The sequence below is a fragment of the Trachypithecus francoisi genome, unplaced genomic scaffold, assembly GCF_009764315.1.
Source record: "Trachypithecus francoisi isolate TF-2019V2 unplaced genomic scaffold, Tfra_2.0 Lachesis_group8, whole genome shotgun sequence".
NCBI classification, from domain to species: domain Eukaryota; kingdom Metazoa; phylum Chordata; class Mammalia; order Primates; family Cercopithecidae; genus Trachypithecus; species Trachypithecus francoisi.
The window spans coordinates 18,997,663-19,023,603 of NW_022681473.1; the positions used below are offsets into that span (position 1 = coordinate 18,997,663).

The 25,941-nt window shown below is 51.7% G+C and overlaps 2 protein-coding genes across 30 annotated transcripts in view; one reads left to right on the forward strand and one right to left on the reverse strand.

Annotated features, from left to right (window-relative positions):
• Positions 1 to 16,058, forward strand: part of PHF21A (PHD finger protein 21A) — a 197,798-nt gene extending 181,740 nt beyond the window's left edge. For 22 of the 24 annotated variants that reach the window (XM_033204619.1, XM_033204621.1, XM_033204612.1 and 19 more), the window contains 4 exons: positions 6,467 to 6,622; positions 8,209 to 8,284; positions 9,325 to 9,428; positions 11,144 to 16,057. In XM_033204619.1, coding sequence (XP_033060510.1) covers positions 6,467 to 6,622; positions 8,209 to 8,284; positions 9,325 to 9,428; positions 11,144 to 11,401 — 594 coding nt within the window. In that variant the 3' untranslated portion in view covers positions 11,402 to 16,057. Of the gene's footprint in view, positions 1 to 6,466; positions 6,623 to 8,208; positions 8,285 to 9,324; positions 9,429 to 9,816; positions 9,941 to 11,143 lie in introns of all 24 variants that reach the window. The other 2 variants (XM_033204622.1, XM_033204610.1) reach the window with 1 other exon arrangement.
• A 200-nt stretch (positions 16,059 to 16,258) lies between these two features.
• On the reverse strand, positions 16,259 to 22,589 carry LARGE2 (LARGE xylosyl- and glucuronyltransferase 2). Of its 6 annotated transcripts, none has more exons than XM_033204589.1 (15): positions 22,286 to 22,589; positions 22,052 to 22,195; positions 21,849 to 21,958; positions 21,462 to 21,544; positions 21,068 to 21,191; positions 20,671 to 20,842; positions 20,459 to 20,563; positions 19,204 to 19,316; positions 19,008 to 19,133; positions 18,758 to 18,913; positions 18,484 to 18,644; positions 17,766 to 17,914; positions 17,297 to 17,617; positions 16,994 to 17,189; positions 16,259 to 16,736 (listed from the first exon to the last, which is right to left on the reverse strand). In XM_033204589.1, the coding sequence occupies exons 2-15, from the start codon at positions 22,131 to 22,133 to the stop codon at positions 16,382 to 16,384; spliced, it is 2,253 nt and encodes a 750-aa protein (XP_033060480.1). In that variant the 5' UTR covers positions 22,134 to 22,195; positions 22,286 to 22,589; the 3' UTR covers positions 16,259 to 16,381. The 6 variants fall into 6 exon arrangements, with proteins under 6 accessions (XP_033060480.1, XP_033060484.1, XP_033060481.1 ...); XM_033204593.1 differs by having other exon boundaries at positions 17,297 to 17,446; positions 17,766 to 18,044; XM_033204590.1 differs by having other exon boundaries at positions 17,297 to 17,446; positions 21,849 to 22,195.
• Between the last annotated feature and the right edge of the window lie 3,352 nt (positions 22,590 to 25,941).

Sequence of the window (25,941 nt, forward strand, 5' to 3'; positions counted from 1 at the left end):
AGTTTTGGGCAGAGGAGTGACATAATTTTTCAATATTTATTTGGAAAATTTTCAAACCTACAGAAAAGTTACAATAATGGTACAAAGAACCAATGTATATCCTTCACATTGATTCACCAGTTGTTAACATTTTGCCACATATGCTTCTCACCTACCATACACACTTGTTTTGGGGGAACCAGATAACAAGAAGTTGCAGACTTCATGAATCTTCACCCTAAAATATTCCACTATATATCCCCTAAGAGCAAAAATACTGTCTTATGTAGCTACAGTGCTTTTATCAAATTGAGGAAATTTAACACTAATAAAATATTACTATAATATATACAGTCCATATTCAGATTGCTCCATTTGTTGCTTACTTGTTTTTGTGACACTTTGTTTTTTCTGCTCCAGGGTCCAATTCAAGATTACTCTTGACATTTATTGTCATGATATTGTCTGTTTGGTAATCCTTTATTCTGGAAGAGTTTCTCATTCTTTGTCTTTCATAACATTGATGTTTTTAAAAAGATAGCCAGGCCGGGCGCGGTGGCTCAAGCCTGTAATCCCAGCACTTTGGGAGGCCGAGACGGGCGGATCACAAGGTCAGAAGATCGAGACCATCCTGGCTAACACAGTGAAACCCTGTCTCTACTAAAAAATGCAAAAACACTAGCCGGGCAAGTTGGCGGGCGCCTGTAGTCCCAGCTACTCGGGAGGCTGAGGCAGGAGAATGGCGTAAACCCGGGAGGCGGAGCTTGCAGTGAACTGAGATCCGGCCACTGCACTCCAGCCTGGGCAACAGAGCAAGATTCCGTCTCAAAAAAAAAAAAAAGATAGCCAATTCCTCTGTAGAATGCGTCTCCGTTCGGATTGTGTGATTTTTTTTCTCAGCAGTAGATTCAGGGTATGCATTTTTGCAGGAGCGCTAATAAGTGACGATGGTGGGTCGTTACCAGGGCATCACAGCAGGAGGCACATGTTGTCAAGTCTCTCCTGTTGATGATGTTAACTTGCGTCTCCTCAGATAGTTTTCTGTCAGATTTTTCTACCTGTAAATGTGCCTTTTTCCTGTGGTGGAGATAGCTTTGAGTCTGTATAAAAACTGTTCCCAACAAACTGTTACCTAATGTTTTTAGCATCCTTTAATGATTCTTGCTTGCATTTATTATTTTTAAGGTGTACGCAAAATCAACTTGGATTTTAAAAAGGATCACTGTGTCTAAAATGTGCAGAAGAAAAGGGCCTATAGGGAAAATAGGATGGAAGCAGGAAGACCAGTTAGGAGGCTGTTGCAATTGTCCAGGCAAAAGATGATGGGCAGGCACGGTGGCTCACACCTGTAAATCCCAGCACTTTGGGAGGCCAAGGTGGGCGACTGCTTGAACCCAGGAGTTCAAGACGAGCCTGGACAACATGGCAAGACCCCTGTCTCTACAAAACACTAAAAAATTAGCCAGGTGTGATGGCAATGTAGTGAAACCCTGTCTCTACTAAATATACAAAAATTAACCGGGCATACTGGTGTGCCCCTTTAGTCACAGCTGCTTGCAAGGCTGTGGTAGGAGGATCACTTGAGCATGGGAGGTTGAGGCTGCAGTGAGCCATGATTGCACCACTGCACTCTGGCCTGGGTGACAGAAGAAGACCCTGTCTCAAAAAAAAAGGAAAGAAATATGATGATGATAGCTTGGCCTAATTTGATGGAAGAAGCAGAGATGGAGAAAAGTGATCATGTCTGCATATATTTTGAAGAGCCATCAGGATTGAATATAGGTTATGAGAAAAAGAATGGTTAAGGAGAAATCCAAAGTTTTTGGCCTAAATGACTAGAAAGATGAAGCTTCCATTTACTAAAGATTAAGAGGAGCAGATCTGAGGAGGGAAATAAAGAGTTTCACTTCACACATGTCTCAGTTATTTGGTGAATCGCAGAGCTTGTCACTGACCATCCTAAGATAAAATGTCCTTTGAACTTGAAGGTTCTCAGAACCCACTAATGGCACACCCCTCTCCAAGGAGCAGCAGAATGCCATATGAATATTCCGAGTTAAAATTCCAGAGGCAACAAAGAAAATGTTATCTTTGGAGGACTAGGGTCATAGAAGAATTCTGTTCCCTGACGGGTTTCCTTGTTTCCTTCCTTAGACGTCATTGGTGATTACAGATTCATCATTCTCTAAAGATTCAGCATTTTGTCCAGCTTTCCCAACTTTTGGCATTAATAATTGACACAAGTTTTCTAACTGTCCTGTTAATGAGTGGCAGGGTCTCTCTCAGAAATCTTGTTTGCTAGTGCCAAAGATTGTCCCAACTTCTTCTCAGTTGAAGTATTGCCAAAGGATCGCCAGCTCATTGGCCTCTTGGTAGAGCTCTCCCTCTAGGGTGGTACACAAATGCTAGGGGACAGATGATTTTGTAGTTCTGCGTGTGAGTCTCTCTCCTAAACAATGTTGTTTTTGTTGTATTTTTTGGGCCAAATGGGATTATGGTTTTCTTAGAAAGATTGAACCCAAAGGATCCACTCATCAACTCACAGACTTAAGACCTTCTGCCAGGTTTTGTCTTAAAATTGAAACATATTTCTTTTCAGAAATCTAAAGGTAAAAGAAAGCTTTTCTAACAAACTCCCTAAGTTAAACTCAGCAGAACATATTTTTAAGATAATTGACTTCTCCTTTTACAGTATCCCAGTAGTGGCAGTGATTAAAATCAACACACAGGGCTATGTATGTTTGCTGCTGGGTAGTGTAAGTTCCAACAACATTAATTAAACAGTAACACTTGAGAGGCAGGCATTTCTAGGGATCAATAACCATTTGAGGGACTTGGTGTAATACAGGACCTACCAGACACTAATCCTCTAGATGTACCTTGTTGCCACTATCATCATTTTTATGAGAAGGGAAGATACGTTAATATAATTATAAAAATTTTTTATCACTTAATGAAATTGCAGTTGATATTGCCATGGTACTTCCTAAAAACACACCTCCTCAGCTCCTAGCCAAGCATCATGGGCCAGCTGTCTTTCAACTTACCTACCGTCTGGTTTATAGTAATAATTTGGTCAGTCGTCAAAGCCTAAGCCTTTTGACCTGGCATGGTGCCTCCGTAGCACTTTCTCTGCTCTTTTAGGCAAAGAACCGGTTCTGTATGGATAAAATGTTTTGGCATCTTATATTCATTTCTCTGGGCAGCAGTTCTCAAAGTGTAGTTTGGGAGTCCCCGAGACTCTTTCAGGGAGTCATAAAATCAAAACTATTTTCACAATGATACTAAACCTTCATTTGCCATTTTCATTCTCATTCTCTCAAGACGGAACAGTGGAGTTTACCTGATACTGCATGATGTGTGATGATGATGTCACTCTGGCAGCTAATGGAATGTGTACCTCTGTGTTTTGGAGTTTAAAAATATTTTGATATACTATGTTTGTAATTTTTCATGGTTCTGTAATTCAGAATTGAAAGTATTGACCAGCCTGGGTAATAAAGTGAGACCCCCATCTCTACAAAAAATTAAAAAATTAGCCAGGCATGGTGGTATGCGCTTGTAGTCCCAGCTACTTGGGAGGCTGAGGTGGGAGGATTACCTGAGCCTGGAAGGTCAAGGCTGCAGTGAGCCGAGATCACAGCACTGCACTGTAGCCTGGGTGACAAAGCCAGACCCTGTCTCAAAAAAAAATGTTTTTTAACTGTTATTACAGTAAATATTAATAGATATAACTCATGTAAGAGCTCTCTGGGATCCTCAATAACTTTAAGAGTGAAAAGGGATCTTAACACCAAAAATTACAGGATATATAAACAAGATAGGAAGTTTCCTTTGGGAACTTAAATAAATTATTTAATTTTTATTTTCTGTCTCTCTGCCTTCTATTTCTTGATGTTCTCCTTGCTCAGAAGCAAAGGAAAGTGAACACCTCTTCGTTTATCCCAAGTGCCTCTGAGTAAGATGCTCAGTTTGTCTCATTCACTCCATCACTGATAACTTTTTCACATAAAACAGTCTCTAAAATCACACATTTTAAATAAACTTTCTAAAGACGCAGACTCACCACTTAGGGATAAGTTTCAAGAAAGGCTGACCCTCTAGAGGAGAATAGCCCTCAGCCTGATTTTAATAATGAAGGAAGAAAATTGTAGTTGATCTAGGAATGAAGCCTTACCTCTTTTGGTGCCTAGAAGTTAAACTATTAGGCTACATTCACATGTAATATTTTAGAACATATGTTAAGTATCTTTTTTACTGTCCAGGGGTCACATTTTACATTTTCCTACTAAGAAAAATTAAAAGCTGCCAGGTGCAGTGCCTCACGCCTGTAATCCCAGCACTTTGGGAGGCTGAGGTGGGCGCATCATGAGGTCAAGAGTTCGAGACCAGCCTGACCAACATGGTGAAACCCTGTCTCTACTAAAAATATAAAAGCCATGCGCGCTGGTGGGCGCCTGTAATCCCAGCTATTTGGGAGACTGAGGCAGGAGAATCGCTTGAACCCAGGAGGCGGAGGTTGCAGTGAGCCGAGATCGTGCCACTGCACTCCAGCCTGGTCAACACAGCAAGAGACTCTATCTTAAAAAAAAAAAAAAAAGAAAAGAAAAAAATTAAAATCCATCCACACTATGATGTATCTTAAAACTTTTGTAGCCTCTTTTCTGGGCTGCCAGATACCCTAGTGGATTACAGAGCAAGTTTCCCTTGGAGTGAAATTGTAGGTCCATGACCATGTGTTCCTTCAGTGGTGGTGGTGGAGGGATTACATCATAGAAAGGAGGGGTTCACATTGCTCTCTATCATTGCTTCCTGTGCACAATTTCTGTATTAGACCCTCTGGCAGAATAGCCAGGAAATCCACAGCGGCACATTGGCTTGACTTGCTGGGTCACCTCTGGCACTTCCCTTCTGTCTTCCCTTCCCTGGTGTCCTTCTCAGTGGATTTAATCCCATCCAGAGAATGAGCTAGGGGTTGACTCACTGGAAAAGACCTCTTCAATAGCTCTTTTTTTTTTTTTTTTTTTTTGGTTCTCCTCTTCCAATTTTGAGTAGATCCGCTTTATTCTGATGGTGCCTTCTGTTCAGAGACTCCAGCAGACTTACCTGGGTCCTATAACTATCACTGTGATGGGGGTGGTAGAGAGACAGGACTGGCACAACAGACTGGGGCTGCTCATCTTTTTCCAGCTGGTGAAGTTTTTATAGGGATAAAGCTTCCCAGAATAGAATGGCCCATTGAACAGCAAACACAAAATACTGGTTTTGGGAGAACATTGTCAGCTGTTGCTTTGGCTTTTTAAATTCTTCATTTTGGAAAGAACTCGCATATGAATTTAATTTGTTTCTGACTTAATATTTTCCCCTTTGAACTTTCACTGTATTTTTTTCTTCTTGAGCAAGCAAGTTCAGGAAAACTCCAATTTTTGTCTGTCTTCTTTCCCAGTCCTTCTAAACTCCCCCCAAAATTGATAGGTGATGAGAATTGTTTGTATCATATTGTGAAACACTTTGATGAATGGACTTCCATGCCTATAAGATTTATGATACGTAGATTGTCCTCTACCAAAACATAATAAACTCTTAGGTATCGCCTATAATGTTAATTTTGGCCTAGGCGACTATAGACCTCTCCTGTAAACTCTTAATTTTAAGAATACAGTAGTCCCTGCTGGGCACAGTGGCGCACGCCTGTAATCCCAACACTTTGGGAGGCCAAGGTGGGCGGATCACCAGGTCAGGAGATCGAGACCATCCTGGCTACCACGTGAAACCCCGTCTCTACTAAAAATACAAAAAATTAGCTGGGTGTGGTGGCAGGCACCTGTAGTCCCAGTTAATCCAGAGGCTGAGGCAGGAGAATGGCGTGAACCCAGGAGGCGGAGCTTGCAGTGAGCCGAGATCACGCCACTGCACTCCAGCCTAGGCGACAGAACGAGACTCTGTCTGAAAAAAAAAAGTATACAGTAGTCCTCCCTTATCTGAGGTTTCACTTCTTACTCTTTCAGTTACCCATAGTCAACTGCAGTCTGAAAATATTAAGATGTTTTGAGAGAGAAAAAAGAAGACAGACCTCATTCACATCTTTTATTACAGTATATCATTATAATTGTTCTGTTTTCTTAGTCACTGTTGTTAATCTCTTATTGTGCGTAATTTATAGATTAAACTTTATCGTGGGTTTGCATGTATAGAAAAACATATATATAGGGTTCAGTACGGAGGTTTCAGGCATCCGCTGGGGGTCTTGGAACATAGCCCCCATGGATAAGGGGGGACTATTGTACTGTCCCCACTCAGGGAACCTTAGCCTAATATATGGAGTGAGTAGGGGCCTGTGCTAATGGTGATTCCTACTTCTCTTGAGTACTTCTGGACCGAGGCAGCTGATTGTCCGAAAACATTTATATGCATCTAGAATGTGCATGTTAACATTAAAATTTTACCTTTTTTGTCCTTTTTCTTACCTTTCCTCTCAACTTTATAGGGTGATATTCATGAGGATTTTTGCAGCGTTTGCAGAAAAAGTGGCCAGTTACTGATGTGCGACACGTGTTCCCGTGTGTATCATTTGGACTGCTTAGACCCCCCTCTGAAAACAATTCCCAAGGGCATGTGGATCTGTCCCAGATGTCAGGACCAGGTACTGTGGGTGGGTCTGACGGGGGAAGGGCCAAGGAGGACAAAGACAGGGCCATCAGGAGGAATTCCTTTCCTGGGGATTGGCAGTCTCTTCCCTCTCCCAGTCGGTCTCCAGGCTGCATCTTCCCTGTTCATGACACAGCATGCAGGCGCACGGCCTTCATTCCCTCAGAAACTCTCTGCCTTATTACTGAGCTGGATAGATGCTTCCTTGTATTTGAAATGACTTATCTTCTCTTTAAAAGTCAAGACCCTTAAAAGTCCAGAGTGCCTCATTCTCTAGGAATGGTCTAGACCAAGTATATGGTTTTAAAACTCTTCTTTGGGAATAAAATTAAGAGAAAGTGCCCAGTTGATTAATTAAAATAACACCTTGGGCTGGACGCAGTGACTAACGCCTGTAATCTCAGCACTTTGTGAGGCCAAGGCAGGCGGGTCACCTAAGGTCAGGAGTTCAAGACCAGCCTGGCCAATGTGGCGAAACCCCATCTCTACTAAAAATATAAAAGTCAGCTGGGCGTGGTGGTGGGCACCTGTAATCCCAGCTATTTGGGAGGCTGAGGCAGGAGAATCGCTTGAACCCGGGAGGCAGAGGTTGCAGTAAGCAGAGGTCACACCACTGCACTCCAGCCTGGGTGACAAGAGCGAGACTCTGTCTCAAAATAATAATAATAATAATAAAATAACACCCATTTCACTTTTAACCTATTTTGTTATATCAGACTCAGAGAACTAACTGTAAAGTGCTGTCGATATTTTACAGACTTAAAAGGCAAACATATTCCTAACTGTCCTTGCCTCCCTCCTTCTCTGTTTGGTTTCTGGTTGCCTTTTTTCAACTATCCGTGTATATTTATGTCTTTATGATTTTATTATAAGCTGTCTCAACTCTTTTTTAGAGGTAGGCAAAGTATAAATAATAAATAAGCAAGCTCAATAGCTCAGCAAGCCCTGGGATCCTGCTCAGTTCTTTGGAATCCTGCTTTGAATGAATTCTGGTTTTCCCTGGTATCTTGTCCTCATCCTGCAGCCTGTGGTGTGGTGCAGCAGAACACTTCTCTCACCGTCCTCCTCCTGATGCTGCTTTGTGACCTTCTGATGATTTTTGACATAGGGCCTAGATTATACTTTAGTATTTGGAACTAATATTTAATTTCCTTGGTCAGGCTGTCTTTGAGGGACATAGAAATCTAAAATTGAGACAGGCAGCCCATGTCAGGTCAAGGACGAAACTGCCAGTGGCTGCTGCCATCATGCTGATGTGCGGCTTTTGTGTGGATGGTTCTAGCTGTTGGGAGTGGTTGGGTGTCATGTGGCGTGAAAAGATAGGAATGCCTAGCCAAGTCCCAGCTCCTTCTAAGCCTGGGCTCAAGTGTCCTGGCTCTTCCTGCCTTGAACTTCATTCTCCTAAGCTGATATTTGGAACATTTTAGTCCAGAAACTGTAGACCAGGGTTTTGCAACACTGCTACCATAAATCCTTCCTGGATTTTATCTGCCAGTAGCCACTAATACCATTGCTAGTTGTTACGTAGAGGATGTGTGTTTAAACCTCCTTCTCAAGGTAAAATTCTAAAAATCTTTTCAGATGCTGAAGAAGGAAGAAGCAATTCCATGGCCTGGAACTTTAGCAATTGTTCATTCCTATATTGCCTACAAAGCAGGTAAGGAGTTATCCATACCTACTTTTTTGTAAGCTTCCCCTTGTTAAAAAAAAAAAAAAGGCCGGGCGCGGTGGCTCAAGCCTGTAATCCCAGCACTTTGGGAGGCCGAGACGGGCGGATCACAAGGTCAGGAGATCGAGACCATCCTGGCTAACACGGTGAAACCCCGTCTCTACTAAAAATATAAAAAACTAGCCGGGCGAGGTGGTGGGTGCCTGTAGTCCCAGCTACTCGGAGGCTGAGGCAGGAGAATGGCGTGAACCCGGGAGGTGGAGCTTGCAGTGAGCTGAGATCCGGCCACTGCACTCCAGCCTGGGCGACAGAGCAAGACTCCGTCTCAAAAAAAAAAAAAAAAAAAAAAAATACTGGCAGTATTTGTTTTATCCTCAAAAGGAAATTTAAATTTAAAAATGAAAACCTTTTGTTCTTAACTATTGGAGGAAACAAAAAAATGAAAACCTTTTATTAGATAAAGTGGAAAACTTCTGTAGCATTTTTTTTATTCATTTATTTTTTGAGACAAGGTCTCACTGTATCGCCCAGGCTAGGGTGTTGTGGCATGATCACAGCCCACTGCAGCTTCCTCCTCCTGGGCCCCGTCGATCCTCCTACCTCAGCCTCCCGAGTGGCTGAGACTCTACGGGTGTACTGCCATGCCCAGCTAACTTTAGTATTTTTTGGTAGAGACGGGTTTTGCCATGTCACCCAGGCTGGTCTTGAACTCCTGGGCTCAAGTGATTCACCTGCCTGGGCCTCCCAAAGTCCTAGGATTACAGGCGTGAGCCACCATGCCTGGCCTATTAGCACTTCTTGGGGGAAAAAATGAGATGTGGTATCTCATTTATGTAAAGCCAGACCCAAGCCACTGACAGTTTTCTTAGCATATGTACACAGAAAAAGGAAAAGTCCAGCTGGGCAGACTCTCTGCACTGGTTGTGGGACTCATGGGAGCTCTGGGGAAAATATCTTCTTTAGCAGGCATCCTGAGCACAGTGGCCTTTTCAAAGAATTAATTGTCAAAAACTGTTCTTTTTTTTTAGCAAAAGAAGAAGAGAAACAGAAGTTACTGAAATGGAGTTCAGATTTAAAACAAGAACGAGAACAACTAGAGCAAAAGGTGAAACAGCTCAGCAATTCCATAAGTGTAAGTAAACCTCATGCCTACAGAGTCGATACATAGGTGCAGAGACCTAGGCCTTTCCATATACATAACAGTACGTGTGGGCCCCAGGCTGCTTCAGGTCCTTCTGTTTATTAATGTGATTAACTTGGGCAAATGCAGTTTGCCATCCAGTTAAGAGTACAGCCCTCAGGTACAGGTGGCTAGTTGGTAGGTGGTGCCTTACCCAAGCTCTGGAACATTCTCTTGGCTTTAATCTGAAAGAGGATCTTCAGTCTTCAGGCTGAATAAGTAACAGCTACAACAGTGTAGCCACGGCCCTGCGTATTCCTGACAGTGTGTGGGGGGAGTGTAGCGCCTCACCTGACACTGAGCAGACACAGACCAGGTCCCCTCATGTGATTCTTCCTAGTCACCGAGTGAGTGGGCCCATCCATACGGCCCCCCTCGCTCTTTCTTCCACACCATGCTGATTGCATTTCCCGGTTTTCCTGACCAGTGTGAGGAAGCGGGCTTTCTAGAGACAAGTATTGGAAGTAAGTACTGCCCAGCCCGGCCTGTCCAAGTGGGAAAGAGGGTTGTATTTGCAGCAGGGGACACAGGCTCCTCCCAGGCAAGGAGCCAGTCTTCTTTTCCATTGAGTAGGTCACCCTTGTTGGAGTGAAGTGACCTCAGCCCTCACGGATACCAGGTGGTGCGTTGTACTTGGTGGCAGTTGAACTGTCCTGCTTACCTGCTTTTTCCTCCTCACCATACCTACCCGTGGCATGCAGATTTAACACCTCCTTCATCTCTTTCCCTGCCTAAAGTAGAAGCCAGCAGGTGTGGGAGGCTGAGGGCAAAAGGGCAAAAGACTCCCAAGTCCCTGGCTGAGCAGAAGGTGTACTGGCTGCAGGCCTTTGTCCTTGGGGCTTCGATCCTCCTAAATGCTGCTGGCCTGTCCTCTCAGTTCCTGCTGCACTCAGATGGAATCCAGATAGCACTGTGTGTTTTCCACCCTGAAGAGCTCAGTCCAGTCCTGAAGGCTCCCCAGTTAGCATGACAGAAGTGTATCAAAACCTGCCCAAACAGGCTGCAGGGCAGCTGTGGGAACTTTTTTTTTTTTTAACAACCTTTGTAGGCCGGGCGCGGTGGCTCAAGCCTGTAATCCCAGCACTTTGGGAGGCCGAGACGGGCGGATCACGAGGTCAGGAGATCGAGACCATCCTGGCTAACACGGTGAAACCCCGTCTCTACTAAAAAAATACAAAAAATTAGCCGGGCGAGACGGCGGGCGCCTGTAGTCCCAGCTACTCGGGAGGCTGAGGCGAGAGAATGGCGTAAACCCGGGAGGCGGAGCTTGCAGTGAGCTGAGATCCGGCCACTGCACTCCAGCCTGGGCGACAGAGCGAGACTCCGTCTCAACAAAAAAAAAAAAAAAAAAAACAACCTTTGTTTGGAAGTCTGACGGCGGCTCTGCCGGTTTGTTTTTAAGCGTTAGTACTCCTGCGTGTTGGTGCCCGCGTGCTCTCTTTCTCTCTGTTGTCTCTTGGACCCCCTCAGCCTACCCACTCCACCCGCCCTGTTCCTTAGGTGGCAGCCGCCCACTCCACTGAGGAGCACAGCAAGGCCCAGGGGCTGCACAGCAGTCAGGAGGGCTTCTTTTCCCTGGGCAGAGGGAAGGCGCTCTGCTCTCAGGGGCTGCCAGGCCTGTTAGAAACGAGGCGGCTCAGTGCCACTGCCCTTGTCATTTGCTGCAGAAATGCATGGAAATGAAGAACACCATTCTGGCCCGGCAGAAGGAGATGCACAGCTCCCTGGAGAAGGTAAAACAGCTGATTCGCCTCATCCACGGCATCGACCTCTCCAAACCTGTAGACTCTGAGGCCACTGTGGGGGCCATCTCCAATGGCCCGGACTGCACCCCCCCTGCCAACGCCGCCACCTCCACGCCGGCCCCTTCCCCCTCCTCCCAGAGCTGCACAGCGAACTGTAACCAGGGGGAAGAGACTAAATAACAGAGCCCCTCTAGGAGAAGCCACGGGATCCCGGCGGCGAGGAGAGCAGAACACTGAAGACTCTAGAAAAGCAAAGCCGGATTTCTGGAAAGTGCAGAATTCTTTTGGTTCTTTGGTTCCAGAGAGAGAGAAGATGCTTGTGCCAGGTGGCACCAGAGTTTGCCAATTGATCCTTCTTATTCTGTGTGTACATGCAAAGATTGGACCATGTTACATGAAATAGTGCCAGCTGGAGGTTCTTTGCCAGCACCATGCCAAGTGAAATAATATATTTACTCTCTCTATTATACACCAGTGTGTGCCTGCAGCAGCCTCCACAGCCACGATGGGTTTGTTTCTGTTTTCTTGGGTGGGGAGCAGGGACGGGCGGAGGGAGGAGAGCAGGTTTCAGATCCTTACTTGCCGAGCCGTTTGTTTAGGTAGAGAAGACAAGTCCAAAGAGTGTGTGGGCTTTCCTGTTTCTAAACTTTCGCTACTATAAAACCAAAAAAAGGAATTGAGATTTAACCAACCCCAGTGCCCAGAAGAGGGAAGGGGAGTGGCTGGAGGGAGCAGGGGGGTGGGACAGTGTATCAAATAAGCAGTATTTAATCACGTCTGGCGGGGGCCTCGTGCAAGGGGAGACCAACACCAAGAACAGCCAGTAGGTTCTTCTCCCCTGCGCTCTGCTCCCTGCGCAGTAACCCCACCACTCCTGAAGCCTGGCCAGTCTCCTTCCTTCCCTGCTTGGCGAATCGCGCATCCCCGTGGTTATCCCGCTGTCTCCTCTCCAAGAACAAGCAGAGCCCGGGCCGCTGGCCCTTGCCCAAGGCAGGGAAGAAGGATGTGTGTGTCCAGGAAGGAAAAAAAGGTGAATCAGTGATTTTACTTGAAAACAAGCTCCATCCCTTTTCTATATTTATAAGAAGAGAAGATCTTGAGTGAAGCAGCACGCGACCCAGGTGTGTGTGAATTGAATGGAGACGTTTCTTTTCTCTTTTTTAAATTTTTGTTTTTGTTCTTTTTTTCTTTAAGGAAAGTTTTATTTTACTGTTCATTTTACTTTCTTGGTAACAAAAACTAAGGAATAGAAAAGCTGTTTTTCAGGCTGACAGTCCATTTAAGGGTAGCCGAGACCTTGCATGGTAGAGTAGGAATCATAGTGTCAGTGAGGTCCCGTGAGTCTTTGTGAGTCCTTGTGTCATCGTTCGGGCACTGTTTTTTTATGCAAGGGCAAAAATCTTTGTATCTGGGGAAAAAAAACAACTTTTTTTTAAATTAAAAAGGAAAATAAAAGATATTGAGGTCTTCCTAGTGTTACTTAAATTAAGATCAAGGTAAGAAACATTGTAAAAAAAAATTACAAAAGTGCTATTTGTTTCCTAAAAACAGTGATTTCTATTAAAAAGGTGTCAGAACTGGAGAAAATGCCGTGTAGTTATAATTTTTTAGCACAGACCCTGCTGATCACAATGACATTTTGCCGTGTGTGTGTCTCTAGACTGGTGGGCCAGTCTCCTTGAAGGACAGAGGCGGAGCTCCCCACCCTTCTCTCTCCTCAGAAAAGACCGTGCTCTCTTCTTGGTGCAGGGATCTTGTCTCCTGTTGTGAAGCCCAAATGGAAGTATGGATGGTATCAGGGCCCTACCCGTGGTCTTCTCGGATTCTGCTAGAGCAAAAGGCTGGTGCCTAAATAAGATCCCTTCCTTTGGTGCTGCTTTTGGTCTTTCAGCCACCAGCATTACGAGTGCCTGGGGGACACCTCCGAGGGAACTGGCCAGCGGAGCTCAGTGGTGTGCACGCACCCTGGCCGTGACGGGAGGGTGTGGGAGTGCAGGCTGGCTGCATCAGCCCTTGGTGCTTAGAAAGAACAGAGGAGGAGTGACATGTTTTGAGGTTATGTCTCTGAGACAGAGCCCCAGTGTGGCCTTCGCTCTGTCTTGCCTTTGGGGAGAGGTCTGAGACTCCTGCTCCTTTCTCTGCCTGTTGGCTCCAGGCACCAGAAATTCACTCCACTCCACCCACCCACAAACCTCCTGGGTGACCCTTGGCTAGAATTACTGCGCTCGCTTTGGCTTGGCTAGTTGTGGCCTCTCCTTCTTGAGAAAACCGGGGTTGTGAAAGGCTCAGACCATTGTCTCATCTTGGCCAGTCAGAAGTAAATTGTGTCAGATGCGTGCTCTCGCTGGAGACCTTTGCCCCTTGCGTGCCCCTGGCTGATGGGAGGGCGGTGGAGGCTCTGTACCCCGGCCCTGCTGGAGCATCTCCCCCAAGCCCACTCCAGGCCCTGGGAATGGCCAGAGTCTAGGAGAGGTAGAAACGGTCCCATCGGCTTCTCTCCCACCCAGTTAGGCCCAGAGAGACAAAGACAGATCTGAAAGCAAATGGAACAGAGAAGAGACACTTCTTAGAGTAAAATGTGTCTCATCCCTATCAGCCGTCGCCATTCATCTTCCCAAGGACCGCAGAAGAAGGAATTAAGTTTGACTGAACAGGCCTCAGAGTTAGACCCTGGCTGCTTGATTGGCTGAGGGGGAAGAGTTCCCTTTTCTCATTCAGAAACCAAGGTGCTGTGTCTAGTCAGGGAGCCTTGGAGACGCCTGGACTAGTTGGAGGAATCGTTGGCAGGGGATCAGAGACCAGCAGCAGGCTGTCTGCCCTGTCTAGAGCTCTTCCCCTCAACTTGTCTGGGCCCATCTGGGGTTGCCACACAACACCTAACTTACCTTTTCCTGAAAGAAGTTGGGAAGCCATCATCACTAGAGGCCTTTGCTCGGAGAGGAGCTGCCTGAGGAGTCTCAGGGGTTGGGGGGACGGGGCTAGGAATTGACCAGGGCTTTGCCTGCCGCCCTCAGCAGTGTTGAGTACATTTCGACCTCACCTGCAGCTGGGCTGTGGATTCTTCCTGACATTCAGATGTGAGCGGTTTTGGGAGTCAGCTAGTATGGAGTATGAGATGCAACCCAGCCCCTAAACCTACATTCTAGACTCAAATTCCAAAACACCGCTTTACTGTAAAGAAGAGGCCCCTGGCACTCAATCTCCCTGCCCTTCACTGTCCCCTCAGACCTGGGGGGGGGGGCTGTGACCACCTGAGACATACGCTCGTGACACTGCCCCACCCCAGCCACCTCCACTTGCTTCCTCCTCCTTCCCTCCGCTGCTCTTTGCCCATGGCCCAGAATTTAGCTGCTCTCACAGCCACTTTTGAGACCAGCTGGCTTTGCAGTCACTTCAGAGAGCTGGAGCGGCTGCCTACTGGGCCCTGACTGGGAGTCCCCTGCCAGCTCCTGATCAGGCACTGCGCCCTGGTGGCAGTGATGACTGGGAGTCCTTGGCCAGCTCGTGACCAGGCGCTGCACCCTGGTGACAGTGAGGCCATGTTGCTGTCATCTCCACCTCTGCGTTCTTGTTGCCTGCGGGTCCTTCTTCTTTCATGGAGCCTGCTGGGTCTTGTCTCACTTGTGCTGAGCTCATCTGGGGTTTTGATTTATTCCTTCCTTATCAGGCCCTTTGGGGTAAGCCTGCTGGTTGCACCTGACATAGGGAGGCAGTTAGGGGTAGTCCCTGGTGGGGCCGCCCTGGCAGCCTCCTGCTGGCACCATCGTGTGCCTGGTTTCCCTGCAATGCCTGCCTCTCTGTCCCTGCTGCTGCTTGGCTCAGGCCCAACAGGCAGTGTGCATGGGGGCGGTTGCACACAGCTGTTTCCCTGAGGGTGACCGTGTCTGCAGCGCACTTCCGTCTCCGCATGCACGGCTGCCTCTCCAGCCACCTCTGGTACTTCTCTTGGGGCCATCAGAGCCTCCCTTGGGCTCTCACCTCTCAGCTCACACACTCTGGTTTCCTCCCTTCATTCCCTTACAGGGCGTGGTCCTTCTTATTTATCTAAAGGGCTGAATTTAGGAGACTTTTTACCCAGGGGCAAAAGGCTCCTAGGGTAATGGGATGGATGGTGGCCCAGGTGCATTTTCCAGGGCCTGGGTTCTCCAGATCCCATGGCTTCTGTTGAGTGGAGGCAACTTTGCTCTGTGTGAACCTCGCCCCTGTCCCTCGGCTGGGTGCTCCTGTCTCTTGGCCGGGCACTCTTGGCAGGAAGCAGGACTCCCATTCTCACCCTAACTTAGACTGTCCTTTGAGTCAGCTCCTCTCCAAGATGGGAGTGGGTGGCCCTGGGCAGTCTTCTGGCCCCCTTGCTAAAGTGAGAGGCAGGAAGCTGGGGCTGCCCTCCAGAAAGCCAGGGTAGGAACTCTGAAAAATAGCTCCTCTAAACGGAAGCAGGACTCCCCAGTTCCACTTGGCACCCCCTCCCACAAGGCCCTTTCTCCCTGAGGACCCCAGCCCCCTACCCCTTCCCCAGCAGCCTTTGGGCCCTCACCTCTCTGGTATCTGTGGGTCCTCAGCCCAGGGTGAGCTGCAGTCAGGTGGGGTGGGACGGGCAGGCCAGAGGTCAGCCAGCTCCTAGCAGAGAAGAGCCAGCCAGACCCCAACCCTGTCTCTTGTCCATGCCCTTTGTGATTTCAGTCTTGGTAGACTTGTATTTGGAGTTTTGTGCTTCAAAGTTTTTGTTTTTGTTTGTTTGGTTTTTGTTTTGAGGGGGTGGGGGGGATACAGAGCAGCTGATCAATTTGTATTTATTTATTTTAACATTTTACTAAATAAAGCCAAATAAAGCCTCTCAGCCTCATGGTGTTGGGTTTGGGGCAGGGGAGGGTGGGCAGGACACATTCCAGTCCCAGCCTCTGCCCTCCCTGACTGGCTCTCGGGGGGTGGGGGGAATGCTTGCCCTTAAGGGCCCAGGCCCTCCTGTGACCCCAGCTGGACGTAGCACCTCCCTTATGCACTGACACTGCTCCCCCAAACCAGGAGGAGCACAAAAAGGATTTTTTAAAACTTTAATTATGAAAAAGGGATGAACAATTGAAGATGGGGGAACCAGCCCCAAACTGGCTGGGGCAGAGGGAGACCAGACGCCAGCCAAACAATAGCAGCAAGGGGAAGACCTCACCCCACAGATGCTCCGCCCCAGCCCTTCCCAGAGACCTTAAATAATTTAAATAGCCGGGATGGCGGAGGGCAGGCCGGGTTGCCCTGGTGTCTGCCCAATGCTAAGACAAGGGGCAGCGCCCGCCCAGCCTCAGCCTCAGCCTCAGGCAGGGCTCTGGGGCTGCTGCAGGGCTGGGAGGTATTTGAGGGCAGCAGCCCCATGGTGGCGGGACAAGTCCTGGTGGAATTCGTCCTTAAGGGCCTGGAGGCAGTCACGATAGGTGGGGCTGGAGCGGAAGCGGGAGATGTCCAGGCTTGGAGCATGGGGCAGATGGATGGTGAAGGCCTCGGGCAGCACCAGGAGCTCATATTCCTGTAGGGTGGGGCAGAGGAGCAGTGGCTACCTGGCTTGCCTGGCCTGCGGGGAAGGTGCAGCTCCAGAAAACAGGCTTACCCTGTAGCCCCTGAGAGCTAAAGCAAGGGCCAAAGGGCAGCTGACTTTAGTTCTACAGGAGGAGGGTATTTCTAACGGCGCCGCCCAGCAGTGTGGCCCCCCAGGCGGGTGTCGTGAGTTCCCTGGACCTGGAGGTGCTCGAATCAAAGCTGGTGGCAGCAAGCTGCCCTCCTCACCTGGGCATCCAGCTCCACAATGTGAGCCACCTTGTTCCAGCCGAAGCCCACAAAGCGAGGGTCATAGCGGGGACAGTCACGCGGCACCACCACGTAGGGTTCATAGTCGGCCGCCCATTGCACACGGTACGGGGCCTGAGCTTCCCGCCAGCGGGCATAGTCTGTGGGTGCATGGCCCCGGGGCCACTCGTGGTACCTGTGCAGCAGGGTCAGGTGGGAGCCAGGCTGAGGCTAGGAGCTTGTGGGTAGTGGGAGCCAGTGTGGGCAAGTGAGTGGAGTGGGCAGAGAAGTAGCCTCTCCTACCTGAAGGTGTAGAGAGCGCCCACATCCAGCAAGGCCAGCAGCTCCACCTTGGAATGGGGGAAGCTGAAGCGGTAGTGCAGGGTCTCGAATGCCGGCACCACCAGCGCTGCCTTTCGCTGGCTGCCCAGCCCCAGCTGCTCAATGGAGGCCCTGAGGAGGAGCACCCATGAGCAGGGGAGAAGAGTGGAGCCTCCAGGACTGGGCCAGTGACCCTCATCAGGGCATTAGCCACAGGACCCGTCCACCATGGGCCATCTTGCCCAAAGCAACGGGTGGATACAACCACAGGTGGAGCTGCTGTTGAAGCTGGCCCTGGCCTCCCTGTTGACAGAAACAGCCTAATACAAACCCCACTTGACGGAGGCCACTGAGGCCCAGAAAGGAGCAGGGACATGGAAGCCTGGGGTCCCACGCGTGCCCTGTCCACATCCACCCCATACACTGTTCCCCTCCCTGCCTGCTGGCCCACCTGAGGTAGTCATAGAGAGAATAGGCAGGCAGGAAGTCAATGTCACTGAGGAAGACGTAAGGTGTGAGGGCCTGGGCCAAGGCCACGTTGCGGAGCTGGTTGACAGGGTACAGGGGCCCCTCACGGTACACCACGTGGTAGGCCACGTCCTGCCGGGCAGCAAGCACTGGTGAGGCCTCGATGAAACGCAGGAACTGCTGAGCTTCTGCGTCTGTCAGGTACAAGGCCAGGCTCATGGGGCCAGGCCAGTGCCTGCACAGGGCTTCCAACATCTGCAGCCTATGGGAAGGGGGAGGTCAGCACAGCTCTGCCCCTCTTGCACAGCTCAGGGAGGCCTGAAAAACCTCCCCAGTTAGCTGCTGCTGCCACCTCCTCAAGTGACTTACTGAGCACCCTTCAAATACTTATAGAGCCAATCTGATTGAATCTTCACAACTACCCCCACCAGGTGGGTACTTTCTCATTTGAGAGAGAAAACTAGGGGCCAGAGAGACGAAGACTTGCCCATGGTCCCACGGCGACCGAGGGACAGCTCCAGACATCTGAATGACTCCAGAGCCCAAGCTCTTTCCACCATATCCAATGTCTCCAACTTCTGGAACTCCCTGAGGGCCAGGCAGCTCACTACCACAGCAGCAGGCTGCCAGATGGAACCCCCTCTCAGAAATGTCCAACCCAGCCCATGCCATACTCCCTGGGCTGCCCTCTGCACCCTCACCGGTCCATGGACAGCTGGGCCACAAGGGTGACATCGTGAGGCCGGGGGGGTGGCGGCTCATGGGGCAGGAAAGTGACGTGCACACGGTGCACAGTGAGCTGCTGCTGCCGGAATTCAAAGCAGGGGTCTTCCTCGTCAAGTTGTGCCAGGGCCTGCTGTAACTGAGGGGATAAGGGGTGACAAGGACCAGGGGTAGGGCAGAATGACACATCCCCCAGACAAGGCTGGGTCCCACCAAAGCAGAGAGGAGCAGGGGAAGGTAGCTCCTTTGCACCTGCTCAGCACCAGGCGGGGGCTGGCTGGGGCACCCAAAGAGCTCTCTCCGCAGCAGGTTCCCATCGTACTCCAGGAAGGTCAGGTAGAAATTGCGGAAGAATTCCACGTGCTTGTTCTTCACCTGAAGCTTCTTTGGCGAGTTCCAGTGGATCACCTGGGACCCGGGAGGGTGTTGGGGCCATGGGAGCAGGGAGCAGGAGTCCCCATCCATGGCCCCCCACCAGCACGCAGCCTCCTGTCCCCCTCACCTTGAGGTCAGACGCCGCAGAGTAGCAGCGCTCGGCCAGTGTGTGATCTGACAGCTGCACGTTCCAGACGCAAGGTAGAGGCTGCACTAGCCCCGGATGCTCCTTGATCACAGCATTGAAGATGTCCTGAGCAGAGACACCCATCACACCCCAGCCCCCAGCCTGCCACACCCCACCCGGCAAGGCTTCCCCAGACCTGGTCAGCCAGTGAGGTGGCAGGCAGGGTAAGGAGCTCCCGCCTGGCCGTCAGCCTCCACATCTGCTCCCAGCCAGCCTGCCGGAGCCGGTCCAGCCGCAGTAGGATCACACCTGCCAATGAAGAGATGCTGTCATGCCCACCTGGGATGACCAGTTCCTAGGGGACATGAGGGTCATGAAGGTGTCCTTTGTTTTTTGACTTATTGGTATTTTCTGACTGTTCAGACATGATCATGGACTACCACTTGTTTTTTGTTGTTGTTTTGTTTTGTTTTTTAGAGACAGGGTCTTGCTTTGTCACCCAGGCTAGAGTGGTGCAGTGGCACAATCATGGCTCACTGCAGCCTCGAGTTCCCAGGCTCAAGCAAACCTCCCACCTCAGCACCCCACCACAATCCCCACCAACTAGCTGGGACTGCAGGTATGCCACCACACCTATTCTTTTTATTTATTTACTTATTTATTTATGAGATAGAGTCTCGCTCTATTGCCAAGGCTGGAGTGCAGTGGTGTGAACTCGGCTCACTGCAACCTCCGCCTCTTGGGTTCAAGTGATTCTCCCTCCTCAGCCTCCCAAGTAGCTGGGATTACAGGTATGTGACACCACCCCCGACTAATTTTTGTATTTTTAGTGTAGATGGGGTTTCACCATCTACACATCACCATGTTGGCCAGGGTGGTCTCGAACTCCTGACCTCAAGTAATCCGCCCACCTTGGCCTACCAAAGTGCTGGGATTACAGGCATGAACCACCATGCCTGGCCAATTTTTTAATGTTTGTAGAGACAAGGGTCTCACTATGTTGCCAAGGCTGTTCTCGAACTCATGGGCTCAAGCGATTCTCCCACCTTAGCCCCCCAAAGTGCTGGGATTACAGGCATGAACTATTGCACCCAGCTTGCTCGTAGACTACTTTTGTCAACAGTCAATCCTCTTGGGGGTGAAGAGGAGGCACTGTCCAGCTTACAGAGCACATCCATGGCCTCCTTCTCACACTTGGTGAGCCCAGGGCTGTTAAAATTATCCTCCATTTAATGGACAAGAAAACTGAGGCTCAGAGGGAGCAGGAGAGCTGGCCAAAGTCATCCAGCACACACAGGACTGTTGGAACTGCTGTCTGTCTCTTCATCCAGGGTTCTTTTCACAGCAATGTTCTTCCTGGGGGGCTTCCTAGCATTCTTTGTCCCACCCAACCCGAGGGGCCCAAGGACCAGCAGACCACCCCCCCTGCCTCCCCTCACCACTGTCCCCACCTGTGTTAAATCCCCGGCCCAAGGCAGGCCAGGGCCTGTGGTTCTTCCAGAGGTTGCCCAGGTACCAATCACTCTGGTTCTCCACAAGACCGATCGCCTGCGTGTCTGGGAGGGGAGGGGGCAAGGGAGCTGTCTGAGGCTGCCACAGGACCTGGGCTCAGGGCTAGATGCAGGGGTCGTGGGCAGGTCAGGCAGGCTCCCAGGCCTCTCACCAGAAAAGTGAGCAAAGAGTGCCCAGAGCTCCGAGATGTCAGAGGCGAAGGTGACATCTGTGTCCAGGACAATGACGTGGGCCAGTTCAGCGGGCAAGGCGCTGGGCAGCACCAGCTTCATTAGCCCATAGAGGCCGGAGTAGTGCTTGTTGGGGATCCAGGAGACCTGGGACTGTGTGGGGGAAAGGCAGGGGATGAGATGGCAGAGGGGCCTATGAGCACCAGAACACACGCTTGGAGGGACACAGAGGGGAGGGGGTAAAACCCCAAAAAGAGAGGGGTTTGCGCTTCAGTAGGTGGATGGGACTGAGGATTCTCTTCTCCAACCCCACCACGCCCTGGAGAGAGGAAAGCGGTGGACACAGCTAGCGGGAGCGGGGAAGGGCTGGGCCCCTGCCTTGAGCTCCTCCGCGTTGTAAAAGCTGACATGGACAGCAGGCACCATCCACGTGTGGAAGAGCATCTCCAGGATGTTTCTGGCCACGGCATCAGTTACCAAGTGGAGGTGCAGTGGATTTTTCCTTTTGGGTGGGCAGAGAGGAAGCCTGAGAGGCCCCAGCAGGAGCAACATGGGACAGCCCCCACCCCGAGGGGCGTAGAGATGGAAGCGCCATCTGCAAAGAGCTTTTGCACGCCCAGCTCAGGATGTTCTTACAACCGCCCTTCAAGGGAGGAAGGGGACACTGTCCTCACGTCACAGATGAGGAAGCTGAAGCTCTGAGACCAGCAGCGTGTCCCAGACTTTGTCCCTTCCCCACTCCTGACCCTCCTCCACGGACACCTGGCTGTACCTGTAGAAGAGCATGGACTTCACCAGGGTGATGACGTCTCGGCTGGAGTTATGCCCCGCACACACGATGGCCACATGCAAGAGCTGGGGAGGGACGCCCAGGTCGGCAGCAGGCCCCCCTTCGCGAGGCGGTGAGGACCCATGGTTGAGCTGCCCCACCCCGCAGCAGAGACGGAAAGAGTGTGCTGACGGGGCAGCAGGAGCCAACCCTTCATTTCAAATGGGGAAACTGAGGTCGGGAGCAGAGAAGTTGCACGTCCGAGGCGCGCCCCAGCCGGCTGGCCAGTGCTGGACAGACGCCAGATGTTGTGATCCTCGCAGCTGTCCAAGAGGCTGGGCTGGGGGCGGCGTCCCCGGGACTCCCGCCGCAGGAGCCGCGCGCACCTACCTCGCACTTGGACGGCCGCGGCGGCGGCGGGCCGCAGTCGGAGCGGTTGTGGTCCCCGGGGCCAGCCCCCGGGTCTTCGTCGAGGGCGGCGGCTCTCCGCAGCCTCCCGTCTGGGGGGACACGTAGCATGAGCGGGCCGGGGAAGCATCCCGGGGCTCCCGCTCGCCCGCCCTGCTTGCGGCGCTCACACCCCAGATCCCCACCGAACAGAAGGAATCCGAGCAGCAGCAGCAGCAGCAACAGCGCGGCGGCCCCCATCGCCCGGGGGCGCCCTCGGGGCAGCATGGCCGCCGACGGGGGCGCTCAGGGAGGGGCGCGACCCGGGGCTGCAGGCTCCATCGCAGGCCCTGCGGACCGAGGGGAGAGATAGGAGACTCAGCCCTGGGCGGCGGGGCCCGACGGCCGGGTTGTACGGCTCCCGCCAAGCCTTCCCTCACCTGCTCCAGCGGCTCCCGGGCCAGGCCCTGCGCTCGCCGCCTTCGGCCAGGGTGCGGGGACCAGGAGAGAGGCGCGGGCCGGTCCCGCCCCCGACCTGGGCTCAGGTTTCACCTCGGCAGGGCTGAGCGCGAAGGGGCGGGGTGACCCCCCGGGGTCCTTGCCCCGCCCCCTGCGCCGGCGTCCGACGGTTCCCCAACCCGCGAGGAGCCCGGGAAGACTCCTTCTGGGCTGAGTTTCCCACCAGGGCGCGGGGAGGGCTGGGGAAACTGGAGCAGCCACCTGCGAAGGCCCAGGCCCCGCTACCTGCCCTGCCCCCGCTCTGGGGCCCCGTCTCCTCCCCTCACTCCCCAAGGGGAGGGGCCCGTGTCCCCGGGCCCGGGATCAAAGACACGGCCGGAGCTCAACACGAGGGAGGGGGAGCGGGCTGGAATGCAGGCCGCGGGGGTCCGGGACACCTGCTCTGGGGACAGGGGCGGAGCCGGCCGACACCTGCCCCAGAGCCGCCAGGCACCTGAAGCCTTCGCCTAACTCCCCCACTCTCAGTCCAGGTGGCCTAGCCAGGCCCTGCCGGCGCCGCCAGGACAAAGCCGCCTTGTGAAGGCCGCCTCCCGCCCGGGAGCTGGCGAGGGGCCCCAGATGCGGGCGGCCTAAACTGCCTGGGCTGGGCCGGGGATCCCCACTCTTGTCCAAATCGTCGTGATTGTGCCGGGGCGCCCCGGCCTGGAGCTCGTCTTTCCTCCCTCTCCCCCGCGCACCCCATAGCAGGCCAGGGAAGGGGTGGAGGGTGCTTTGGACCCTAAACCAGAATAGCGTGCCAGGCCCTGTGCTAAGGGTTTAACCACCCTCGATCAATCCTATGATGCGGGCTGATTCTCCCCCAAAGAGTTTAAGTGACCTGCACCCTTCGGCCCCTCCCGTCTCAAGCGGCCCCACTCATCCCCCTTCCCCAGGCTCAGCGCTGCAGAAGCAGCTTTCTTGCTCCTCCTCCGGAAGGGTCTCCCGCCCCAGGACGTGCCCTTGACGTTCCTTCTGGCAGCTGAGCCTCCCAGGGCTGGCTAGCACTCATGGAAAGTTGAAGTTGTTTGCTTGTTTATTGCTGGTCTCCCTCCCAGAATGTAAGCTGCTCACTGGACTGGAACCTTGTCTGTCCAATCCCCAGTGCCCAACCAGGGGCTGCACATACCAAGTGCTCAATACGTGTGGAAAGTGGATTGGAATGAGAATCTCCCTCCCTTGACCCTGGAAAGGGGGTTCAGGCTGTGTCCTTTGCCCAACTTCTGGCTGCAAAAACTGAGGCAAACTCAAAAGAAGCTGTGGAAAGCAGCCCAGCCTGAGACCCCACAGTCTCCTCCTCTGTGAGGCCAGGAGCCTTCCTCTGGGAGATGGGGAAGGTCAGGCTTTGGGTCTCTGGAGGGCAGGGATAATGGTTGCTATGGAGACTGATGGCGGCTCTTGTACACCCAGGAATTGAGAAGGGCCATGCAAGGGCCACTCAGGCATCTGGAGCTTGAGCCTCCAGCCTCCCTGATCTTCATCTCTAGCCTAAAGTTGGGGTGGGGGAACGTGATTCCCTCTCCAGGATCCTCAACAGAGACTGTTTGTGGGGGTTAAACATGTGGGACCAGGCCAGGGACAGTGGCCCATGCCTGTAATCCCAGCACTTTGGAAGGCCAAGGCGGGTGAATTTTTGAGACCAGGAATTCGAGACCAGACTGGTCAATGTGGCCAAACTCTCTGTCCACAAAAAATACAAAAATTAGCTGGGTGTGGTGGCATGCGCCTACTACTTGGGAGGCTGAGGTAGGAGGATTACCTGAGCCCAGGAGGTCAAGGCTGCGGTGAGCCGTAATCATACCTCCGCACTCCAGCCTGGGTGACAGAGACCTTGTCTCTAAAAACAAACAAACAAACAAACACCATGTGGGTCCAGGTAGAGCACACACACAGTTGGGGGCTGGCCCAGGATGAGTCTTCAGTAAAGGGGCCGGGGAAGTCAGTGCAGGAAGCTGGGTCTGCAGATCTCACTGTGGTCACTCACAATGCTGGCCCTTCTTCTGGCTCAGCCTCACCACTCAGGGAAACTGAAATGCTGAGATGCCTTCTAGGCCCCCAAGGGGTTGTTCTAGGGGCATGGAGGGAGAAAGAGACAAGTATGGGCATATAAAGGGGTGCTGTTCCTCTTGGCCTAAGACCCATTTTGACCCAGCTCTGCCCAGGACTTTGCTGTGTGACCTTAGACCAGTGAGGCTCCCTCTCTGGGCCTCTGGTACTCTCATCTGTACATGTTGGACTGGTCTACCTCTCTTCCCCTGTGACTTGGGGCAAATTGAAGGAGATATGATACAGCTCAACCTGCCCAAAAATCCTTCCAGCCCAACAAGACGGCCAAGTCCAGGCAGGGGGCCAGGGAGCAGGGGAGGGGCCACCCTAGGAGCCTCCTGCACACACGGCAACTCTTTGTCTCTGGGGCCTAATCAGGCCTGGGATCTAGAGAGGAAATTCAGGCAGACCTGCTGCTGCCAACCTGGCTGGGCCCATGCTCCCCCTCCCAGTTCTGGAGGGAGGGAGAAGAAACTGGTTCCAGCCCAAGCCCCTACCTATTCTGTCCTGGAGAGTCTGCCCCTCTCCCCTCCACACCTTGCTCTCCTCAGAAACAGGACCTCCAGCCCAAGGAGTGCTGAAGAACCTCAAATTCTCCCTCCATACCCTCTCCACAGCTGCAGAGGGAGGGCTGGAGGAGTGGCCAACCTGGAGGTTTTAGGAACAAGTTCATTAAGATGTTGGGGCATGGTGGCTCATACCTAGCACTTTGGGAGGCTGAGGCAGGCAGATCACCTGAGGTCAGAAGTTCGAGACCAGCCTGGCCAACATGGTGAAACCTCGTCTCTACTAAAAATACAAAAATTAGTTGGGCGTGGTGGCGGGCGCCTGTAGGCTCAGCTAATCGGGAGGCTGAGGCAGAAGAATCCCTTGAACCTGGGAGGCAGAGGTTGCAGTGAGCTGAGATTGCACCATTGCACTCCAGCTGGGCAACAGAGTGAGACTCTGTCTCAAAAACAAACAAACAAACAAAAAACAAAGTGGGGCAGAGGAAGGGAGAAGGAGCCTCTCCCTTCCTCTTGAGGGCCCTGAGCCTAGGTCCTAATCCCAGTTGCTAACTGGCCTCATGACCAAGGAGCCTCAACATGTCACAGCTCTTGTGGGCTGTGGGCAGTAGGAGAGAGGTCACTGCCACTGGAGACTTGCCTTGTGGCCCGTTTGGCCAGTGCCTTGCTGTGCCATGTGGGACAAATCCTTTCCCCTCCTTATTGGCCTCTAATTTCCCATCTGTGAACAGTTCATAGCAACTTGGGGTTGCTGGGAGGAGGGTAAGCAAGCCTGGCATCCAGAGGGTGGCCAGAAATGATGCCGACAATGCCCATGACCACCTCCTCCCTGGTCACCTTTCCCTGCGTCTTCGTTCTTTGATGTGAGTAGAGGGCAGCTCTAATCCCCCACCTGATAGAGAAGAAAACTAAGCTATGGAGTAGGGTGGGGTGAGGCAGTGGAAGGAAGGCTATGGTTTCCTGGTGAGGTGTAATGCTTAGACCTGGTCTCTAAAAATAAAATTCAAGTTAAAAAAAATGAATAAAAAGAAACCGCCTAGTCTCTGAGG

Excerpts from the sequence above, each read along its gene's own strand:
- LARGE2 (XM_033204588.1), bottom strand. The coding sequence starts at position 22,133 with ATGCTGCCCCGAGGGCGCCCCCGGGCGATGGGGGCCGCCGCGCTGTTG. Across the intron at positions 19,134-19,203 it reads CCACCTCACTGGCTGACCAG|GACATCTTCAATGCTGTGAT; the intron begins GTCTGGGGAAGC and ends GTCTCTGCTCAG. Across the intron at positions 17,190-17,296 it reads GGCGCTCTCTACACCTTCAG|GTACCACGAGTGGCCCCGGG; the intron begins GTAGGAGAGGCT and ends CCTGCTGCACAG.